Source organism: Octopus bimaculoides, chromosome 7 (assembly GCF_001194135.2).
Source record: "Octopus bimaculoides isolate UCB-OBI-ISO-001 chromosome 7, ASM119413v2, whole genome shotgun sequence".
NCBI lineage: Eukaryota > Metazoa > Mollusca > Cephalopoda > Octopoda > Octopodidae > Octopus > Octopus bimaculoides.
The window spans coordinates 94,778,535-94,789,210 of NC_068987.1; the positions used below are offsets into that span (position 1 = coordinate 94,778,535).

General features: G+C 37.6%; 1 protein-coding gene across 12 annotated transcripts in view; it reads left to right on the forward strand.

Moving 5' to 3' along the window:
- LOC106883309 (teneurin-m) overlaps nt 1-10,676 on the forward strand; it is a 487,309-nt gene that overhangs the window by 346,497 nt on the left and 130,136 nt on the right. For 11 of the 12 annotated variants that reach the window (XM_052969805.1, XM_052969800.1, XM_052969804.1 and 8 more), the window contains 3 exons: nt 4,791-5,026; nt 5,905-6,062; nt 8,388-9,462. In XM_052969805.1, the coding sequence (XP_052825765.1) occupies nt 4,791-5,026; nt 5,905-6,062; nt 8,388-9,462 (1,469 nt within the window). The remainder of the gene's footprint in view (nt 1-4,790; nt 5,027-5,904; nt 6,063-8,387; nt 9,463-10,676) is intronic. The other variant, XM_052969807.1, reaches the window with a different exon arrangement.

Here is a 10,676-nt window from a genome sequence, read left to right on the forward strand (position 1 = left end):
AGGGTCCTTCGTGATTACATCTAGTGGGGAGGAAAGAGAAAGAGAACATATATAGTAGGAGCTGCAAGACATAGATAATGGCAATAAGGTGCCCAAATGCCCCCCCCCCCCATAAGTCAAAGCTGAGTAGAAGCTTGATTTGCCAGATTGTCTGATCGCATGAGTGAAAAAAGGGTAGGAAAGCAGATTGCTAAAATGGATAGGGCTGGAGGGTCGAGGAGACAAGGGCCATGAGCTGAGGAAGACAGAGGGATTCAGAAGTGTGGAAGTGGGGTGGGCAGCTGGAGCAGTAAAGATGATAGAGTTGCTGGGGAGAGGGAAGGAGCAGGCATAACACATGGATGGGGAGTTACTGTTAGGGACAGAGAACCCAAAATATAGCATTTCCAGAATTCATATCAGCATCGTCATCATCATCATCATCATCGTCATCATCATCTGGCTTCCGTGCTGGTGGCACATAAAAAGCACCTACCAATTGTGGCCATTGCCAGCTGCCTCTGGTCCCTGTGCTGGTGGCATGTAAAAAAGCACCCACTACACTCTCGGAGTGGTTGGCATCAGGAAGGGCATCCAGCTGTAGAAACACTGCCAGATCAGACTGGAACCTGGTGCAACCTCCTGGCTTCCCAGACCCCAGTTGAGCTGTTCAACCCATACCAGCATGGAAAACAGACGTTAAACAACAATGATGATGATGATGATGATATATTTCTGTTCAATTTTTTCTTAATTTCAAGAATTTAAAAGTCGCTGAGTATCTCTATTGCAACACAGATTCACATCCCACTATCTCTAGACTTTAAGTATATTCCCAGTCAAGAAAAGAAAAAAATAAATAAATGGAAATATGGAAAACCTGAAACATAGATTATGAAAGTAAAAGTTTGTTGGGGGGGAAAAATCCTGACAACATTTAACATAATTGGGTAGAAGAAAATGAAGCAACAAGATGAATGAAAAAAATGGAAAGAAGAAATTAGTAAAGGAAGGTGGTGGGAGGGGAAGGAGAGGACGAAGTGTATAGGAGGAATGTGAATGAAAAATAGAAGTGTAAAAGAAAATAGAAAAATTGTTGGGAGATGAAGGGGAAATATTTAAAGAAGGGGAAAGAAATAGTAGTAAGAAGATAGAAAGAACGAGGAAGTCTGATAAGATTAATGGAGGTAGGGGGAGGAGGAGGATGAGGAGAAGAAGAAGAAGAAGAAGAAGAAGAAGAAGAAAGATGAGAATGAAGACTAAAACAATGGGAAATGAAAATGGTGGAGAAGTAGAAGAATGAAGAAAGAAATAGCAGAATAAAGAGAGGGGAAGTCTGTTGAGGAATAAGAACTCTAAAAGAAATTAGTTTTATAAAGGATTTTTGTTATTGCAAGTGTGTGTAATTGGCAGTGAAACATGTCAAATATAATTTAGGCAAGAATGTAGAAAATAAAAGTCAGTTTGATAGAAATGTAATGTGAGACAAACAAACTAGAGAAAATACACCACACAAACACACACACAAGCAATATGTAATTGCATATATTTATGAGGACATAAATAAATTTATTCACTCATACACTCACAGGGGTCTATATAAACAATGTATAAACAGGTTCCTATAAATTCTTAACATTCACAAATATGTTACATGATGATTAATATACACAGAATGAATATAACAACAACAAAGATGTACAAATAAACAACCACAGCTAAAGAAAAATATGTATTATTAAAATATACTCACAACACACACAGATCCACACACATACACTCATGTATGTATTACAACACACACACATACATAATGCCAAAAGAGGCTTATATTAAAATACAAACAAGTAGGCATGCATTTGAACAAATACACATACATACACATGCACATATCTACGCCTGTACAAAAACTGACACTTACACGAAGAAGTGCACACACACACACACACACACACACAAACATACACAAATACACACATTCATTTAGAATGCCTTTTCCGTACAATGTATAAAATCATGAGAGCAGAAATATTTAAAAAGCATAGAAACATGAAGAAATGGAACTATTTAGTGATCTATAAATAGAACAACTTTACTAATGATTTGAAAATTATGATAAACTATGCCTACATTTCAATCAAATATAAATGATAAATATGAATTAGCACAAGGCTCCAAATTTCGTGAGTAAATTTAGCAGATAGCATAATACTAAGCATATTAATTATATTTTATCTGATCCCAACAAATGGAAGGCAAAATTGATTTAACATTTAAAGTTAGGAAGTAAAAGAGATGTCACTCTTGTTGTTTTGTTTGTCTACCAAGTTGAGTAATATTGGTTTCAAATTTTGGCACAAGGCCAGCAATTTCAGGGGAGGGGTTTAAGCTGATTACATTGACTTCAACACATAACTGGTACTTATTTTATTAACCTCAAAAAGATGAAAGTTTGAGTTGACTTTGGACCAAGTTGAGTATTATAATTAAAGAGATGGTGGTGGTGGTGGTGTAATATTGGTTTTGTGCAAACTGTTTTTAGGAGTGGAAATATTAGCTGTAGATACAGTTTACACTTGAAAATCCTTTGGGTAGAGGGGTGGAATTACTCTGTTGTTGATTTTTGTCCGTAAGTCCGAAATAACCATTCATGCTTTTCTTGTTGTTACGTCCCAGAACATCTCTTAGACACATGATAAAAAATTTACAAGACATGACTATCTTGTCTTTTTTTGTGTGTGGCATTGCATTATCTGACGAATTCTTCCTTATAAGATGATTGTGTGTTACATGAGGGAAATTCTATTATTTTTAACAAGCCACATCGAGGTTCAGTTGTTGTAGGGTTTTAGACTGGTGATAGAAGGAAAATGGAGAAAATACCAGGTGATGGTTAGTTATATTCCCTTCTCTTGTGAACTGAAATGTCTCCAAAGTTGAATTTACTTTGACAAAATAAATACCTTTCTTCAAAATAATTAGTATTGAGCATATTTTAAAACAATCTCCCAACAAATACACATTCTCTCTCTCTCTCTCTCTCTCTCTCTCTCTCTCTCTCTCTCTCCCTCTCTCTCATGCATACACTGTACCACACATGCACAGATACCTGGCTTGCAAATGATAAGCAGGCTGCTTTTAATCAATTCGTTTTACAGACCTGTGGCAGCAGTTATATCAGAATTTAGGTAAATGCAACCTTTGATCTAGTAGTAATCACCATGCTTGTTATTTAGGTAATCACTGTGTCTGTATACATATTAAAACTGACTAATTACTATAAATCCCATTTTAGTACAAATAGCTGCATGACATCCTCTGAATCAAGAATAGTCTAGCACTAAGCATGGAGATATATTGTGTGCAGAGCTGAGAGTGAATGAAGATATTAGTCTGACTCGGTCTCTGAATCGACTGACGTTACCTACTTGCTATGACAGTGTGATCAAGTTTGTGAAATGTTAATAATTTTGTCAGGCCTAGAAATGTAGAGGCAAGAGAGTATAGCTTATTGAAATCATATCCTGCTCCACTGCAATACTTTCTCCTGAGATGAAAATCAAAAATTTGATTCGACCGAATTTTAATACAGAGCTAAATTCCCAAACAGCAAAATCCAGTGTTCTCCTATTTCTCTTCACTTGTATTATGCAGTGAGTAGAGATACATGTTTTACAATTTCTCTTCTAATGTTGAATAAATTCAGTTATGAGGACCAGGTCATCATCAACATCATAAGTAGCTGTCTGAAACTTGTTATGGCCTGGATAAATATACTAAAGCATTAAACAGCTGGGAGCTGAGAAAGCAACCCTTATGGACGCTTCCTGGCCATGTGAAATTCTTTGTTGAACTTCTTGCTAACTATCTGCTTGCTAATAGCTTTCCTGTATGTAACATGTACAAGCTCTCACAAGCCTATTTTTCTTAGTAATCACATTGAAGTTACTTGTCAAAGAATTTCATCTCCAAATCAACGAACGCTGGGTATAATGGTTTATTCTTAGCTAAGAATTTGTCCTGTAACTTTCTCACTAGAAACAAGGCAGCAGAGGCACCCAGTCCTGGTAAAAACCAGAACTGCATTTCATCTAATTCTCTTCCTAATCAATTATGCTATAACACTTGCTCTTACTTTTATAAGCTGCTAAATTAATTCGACACCCTGCTTGTTGTTTCTTTCAAGCATCTCTCACCTGATGAGGATACTACTGCCTTGCCAATCATTGGGTACAACAACTTCGTCTTACAATTACATAACTGTGTTTGAGTGATCAGCATCTCTTCTCTGGTTGTACTTGATTAGTTCAGCATCTTACTGACTCTCCTTAATGGTCCAACTTCCTTCCCAGACTTCATAGCCTTCATCAAGTTTTTAACTATATAACCATTATCTCCAATAGCTGACCCTTAAGCTGATTTAGCATGAAGGTAGAAGTCCATCAAGGTTCAATCCTCAGTACTTTTCTATTCATTATAGTTCCACAAGACATCGCAGAGGAGTTTAGAGCAGGTTGTATATTTACCCCAAGACTTAGAAACCAAGTCAAAGCAGAGAGTAGAGTTTGATGCAGTTCTTTGGCTTTGACGGCTCCTGTCACACTGTCCAACCCATACCAGCATGAAAAACTGCCATTCAATGATCAATATATATATATATATGTATGTATGTATGTATGTATGTATGTATTTGTTTCTGCTTATGCATGTATGTGTGTCTGTGTAAATGTGTGATATAATGTATATATGTTTGAAAGTATGTTTATGTATTTGTCCACTGGTTCACTGATAATTAATGTTTTATTTTGCAGCACATCATCCATAGCCTATAAATATTACATGACTGTGAGTCCTGTTGATGGCCGCCTCTACATATCAGACTCTATGAGTCATAAGATTCTGCGAGTAAAGACAATGGGTCCAGTACGACGCCTTGAAGAAAACTTTGAAGTCATTGCTGGTAATGGGGAAGAATGTACACCTGGGGAGACTGCTCTCTGCGGGGATGGAAGCTTGGCTGTGAAAGCTCGCTTAAGTCATCCTAAAGGTAGGATTGTAATACATGTTACCTCACATTGCTTTTAATGGACACTTAATAAAACCATATTGGCAAAACTATATATATTCCCAATCACATGACTGGGAGTTTAAGTCCCCTGTGTGGCACTTTGGGCAAATGTCTTCTTTTATAGCCTGAGGACGACTGAAGCCTTGTGCATCATGGATTTGGTAGAAAGAAGCCTATTGTATATGTGCATGTGTGTGTGTGTGTGTGTATGTGTGTATGTGTGTGTGTGTGTATGTGTGTGTGTGTATGTGTGTGTATGTGTGTGTGTGTGCATGTGTGTGTGTTTGTCCTTGAACACTACTTGACAACTGGTGTTGGTGTGTTTATGTCCCTGTAACCTAGTGGTTCAGCAAAAGGGACTGATAGAATAAGTACTGTGGTTGATCTATTTGACTTAAATACCTCAAAACGTTGCCCCAGTATGGCCCCAGTTACACAACTGGTAACTCTCAGGCATGTTTTCATGGAAGACTTTAAAGCTTGTTAAGAACCATCATGTGATGTCAAGACAAAGACACACAGACATTCATGCACACATGATCACACACACACACAGAAATAGAATGGAATGATAAGTAATTGCTTATGGGAAGCAATAAAAATGTAAGCGGCTGGGGATATTCAGTTCCCTGTTTTTTAATTAAACCTTAATGTAGGAACTACTACTATGTGGTTTACCATAAATACCGAGTGCTTTATCATATTTTTCAACATTCCCAGGTAACTGATTTCACCTCAGCACAATGCAACATTGCATTGTCTGAATTTTACCATAGTTTTTTTTTTTTTTAATGATTATCTCTTCTGGTGTCAGCTGTAATAATTTATTTTGATTATGTTTTCTTCCTTTCATCCAGGTATTGCAATCAACAAAGATGGTGTCATCTACTTTGCTGATGGTCCCAATATTCGCCATGTCAGTACCAATGGCCGCATCAGCACTCTGATTGGTTCTCAAGAACTGGTTGGTAAATGGACACCATTGCCATGTGATGAAATTGTATCTGCCGACAAGGTAAATATTGCTCACTTCATTTCTTTCTTCATATTGCATAATTATCTAGAAAACTTTATATCTATTTTGAGTTACTCGCTATGTATATATATATATATATGTGTGTGTCTGTGTGTGTACTACGAAACCTCTATAAACTAGAAACTGTTGAAGAAGTAATACCTTTACCAGAACTGGAATGTTTATGAAACACAATCATGCAATATCTTTGTATTTCATCATCGTCTCATCATCCTCATAATTTAATGTCCATTGTCCATGCTAGTGGCATGTGTTGACTGGATCAACAGGATCTGCTAAACCAGAGGACTCCACCAAATTTCAGTGTCTGTTTTGGTATGGTTTCTGTAGCTGGATGCTCTTCCTATCACCAACCATTTCACAGAGTGCACTGAGTGCTTTTTATGTGGCACCAGCACTAGTGAGGCCACCAAATAACTTGCAAGATAAGACCTACAACTGTGGAGGTGTAGTGTTGAGGGAGGTGGTTTAATGCCAGGTGAGGAAATGTTTAAGTATGGCAGAGCATCAGAAACGTGTGTTGCTGTAGTGTGGATACATGGCTACCCCAGTTAGAAAAGAGAAACGTGGCAAAATTGTGACAGGAGGATGGATAGAAGAGAATTAGTTTAAAGGAAAGGACAGAGTGAGTGGGTAGGTAAGTAAATTCAGTTGTTGAGAGTTTACGTACCTCCAGCCAACAAGTCTGATGAGTTGCTTATACAGCTAAGTGCTTTACATGTGCGAAAGCAACGGTCACTCACAGACAGCCATAACAAACCACCATATAAATATACATAAATATACAGATATACATACACCTGCACACACATATTGATCAAGGGGATAAATATAATCATGGTAATCATTTCATCAGCGTATTATGCCGGATCTTAGCTTAGTATAGTATTCCAATAATCAAAGGGAGATTAGTGAAACTCCAACTAATTAGAAAGGGGAGCACTTTGAAATTCCAACTAAAGACCCAGTAGGTATAATATACACTTTGCAGAGTGTATAAAAATAAAAGTAATTTAAGCAAGGAAAGAGTAAATGAAACTGAGACTTCGTTTGATTACAGAAACAAACATAACAGTGATTCTGCTGCTTCTTTCCTCACTTTCATTACTATAATGTCATCTCTGGCTGGCCATCATGCATCAGCTTTGGCTGTTCTTGCTCAGGAATTATCTCTCGTAGGCTTACATACGGGCTCTAAAGCCAGTTCTTGATCTGCAGCTGCAACGGCATCTTCTGCAGGTGGAGCTACTTGATGCAACGGAGAAGTGATGCCTCTCATGGGCTCTTTCATATTTTCTCTGTTGTTTCTCTTCAATGGGTGGAATTATGTTCTTCAGTGATTGGTGCTATTCATCGTGCTGCAGGGCCTCTTCTCCCTGGAGTCTGGGGAGGTGCCGGTGTTCTTCAAATGTCTTTTCAGCACATCCCTGTATTACAATATCTGGCCACCACGGCCCCACCTGCCCTGATGCACTTCAGCATAGCAAACTGCCTTTTGGAGTCTGCCACCCTCCATCCTGCAAACTTGCTCTACCCAGTGAAGTTGCAATGAGGTAATGAGGGCATCCACACTAACTGCACTAGTGCAGTGCAGGACCTCGATTTCAGGAATGCAATCCTGCCATTTGATATGCAAGATGAAATGCAGATGATGAAGCTGGACTCATTGATGTGCCTGCAGTAGAAGGCCAAGTATTCCATGGCATAGAGGAGACACCCATACACACATATAGAATTGGCCACAAGTTTTTTGGTCATGCTAGGGCTACAGTAGCTAACATTTGCTGTGGGACTGGCCCTCTCGCCAATATGATTGGGAATGACTTTCTTAACCACACAACACCACACACACACACACACACACACATATAGATATAAATCTTGAATGCGATAGCTGTGAAAACAGAAAATTCAATAGAATACTCTTACAGATGGAAAGTACCACGTTCGATTCTTTGTAGTGACTGCTGTCCACCTTTTTCCCATCTCTTGGGGTATTTTACCCAATTTGCTGTTTTTACAGCTATTCTCTTGCACTCAACATTTCCTTCATCTCTAAAAGCATCTACTAACTTGATGCGTCAATGTTTGTTTATAAAAAGCAGTCATATGCATATATATATATGTAATATATACACATACACATATATTCATACACACACACACACATACATATATATATATATATATATATATATATATATATATATATATATATATATATATATATATATATATATATATTGCTATTTGTGTTATTGTTGCTGCTAATTTGTTGACTTGACCTTATTCTTTTATTTTCAGGTGAGCCTTCGTTGGCCAACTGCTTTGGCCATTGACCCTCTGGATGATACGCTTCACATTCTCGACAACAAGGTGGTGCTGAAATTCACCTTGGACAAGAAGCTCATTGTTGTTGCTGGTCGACAAGCGCACTGTCCATTAAAACAGACAAGCTTCTTACCAACTGGCATCCTCTCTGATGACGAGCAGGCCTCAAGTATTGCCAATCATGTTAGTCTATCTTCTCCTGAAAGTATGACATTCAGTCCCCACGGAGACTTGTATATTGTAGAGAGTGACAGTCACCAAATCAACAGAGTGAGGGTTGTTACAACTGATGGAAGAATTCATCATTTTGCAGGAGCAAAATCAAAATGTGACTGTGAAAAACCAAACTGTAAATGCTATGATTCCAAAGAAACTCTGGCAGCTCAAGCGTTGCTGTACACACCAACATCAATAACAGTTACACCCGATGGCGTGATGCATATAGCTGACATGGGGAATTTGCGCTTGTATTCTATTGTTTCTGAACTTCCTCAACCTAACTTGCTCAATCAATATGAAGTGATGTCTCCTGAAACTCAAGAATTGTATATATTTAACAAGAACGGTCAGCACCAGTATTCAATAAACATAATGACCAATCTATTCATGTACAACTACACATACAGTGTCAACTCCTTCTATGGAAAACTGGTAGAAGTGTCTGATGCAGCTGGCAACCGCATCCAAATTAAACGCAGCTTTGACTTGCAAGCACAGTTCATTTTGGCACCAGATGGTTCAAAATGCAAGATCAACACAGACAACATTTACCTGCTGCACCGTTTTATTGCACCTGACAACAAATCATCCACATTCAAATATCTCCCAAGCTCAGGACTGCTGGTTTCCAAGCACATGTCCAATGGGAAAACCTACTTTTATGAGTACGACATGATGGGACGACTCCTGAAAGGGAGCCAGCCAACTGGAGAGATTACTTCATTGGAGACAGATGTGAACACAACAGGTTCCATTGTGCATGTAACTACTGATAGCAGTGATGCAGTCGCGTTGGCTACCTATGGACGTGTGCAGTCTGTTTTGCATGGCAAGTTGGCAGCTTTTTTTACGTTTCTCTGCCCCACTTTCAAATTTCCATTACCTCCCCCATCAAATCCTGTAGGCAATCCCAACCTTTTCTTTCTACAATCTACCCAAAAGCATAATATGCAATTCCTTTTTTTAAATAGTACTCGAATTTGTATGCTATTTTTTTACTACTACAAGTATTTAATTGCTTCCCAAAGAATTTCTTTTATACATTTTACAAATCAATAACAAAGTATTTCTCCTTTCTTATGTTTTTGAGGTATTCAGCTGTTCTGCAACTCCAACATGTTTTTACTGAGATGAGTTTTACAGGAGATGAATCAACATAAGATGTAAATCCCAAACCAAAGCACAGTCAATATTGCAACATAAACAAACACAGCTATTAGTCACATGTCTATCAAAGGCACACACATGCATACACACAAACATACATACTCACATATTTATGCACAGCCTATACACCATATTTGCTGGCATATAATGCACACATTTTAAACTAATTAATGAATCAAAAACTTACCCTGCATCTAATGCAGCTGTATTTTAGATGGGAGACCAAATGTCAAAGGCTAGAGAGTTGGATAAGCAGAAGTGCCACTAATAATGAAATCTTGAAAACAAGTCAGAATATTAGAGTTTGTCATCAGAAACTTAGGACAAATTGTTTACAGTCAGCAGTAAAGTGGAGTTGATTATCTAAATGAAAATTGTTCTAGAAAGATGAAAGGAATATTAAATTTTCATTTGTTTGTCAGTTATTCGCCATGACTGGATGACAACAAAAACATAGCAGTGGCGTACCACTCCAGTAGTCAGTTGCAGCTACACAAAAATATCATAGCCAAAACTAAAAGTTTTACATCCTGTATGGAAATTGTCTTGACAATAATGTAAGCAATTATACAGGTGGAATATAGTTCTCATTTAACTCACTTTATTCATGGTTTCATACTTTATTCCAGTTTTCTGTCAGAGCATTGAACTTATATGCACAGAATCACATGTTTTCCTCTTCAAAACCATGTTAAAATATCTTTCAATAGGTGTATGATGAAACATACTAAATTTGTTTTTTCTGCAAAATATATATGTAAAATAGGGGTGTATCTGATGCAAGAGAATGTCTTATATGCTGGCAAATATGGTAATACCTATAGGTATGTGTAGATGCATGTAGTTATATATATATATATATATATATATATATAT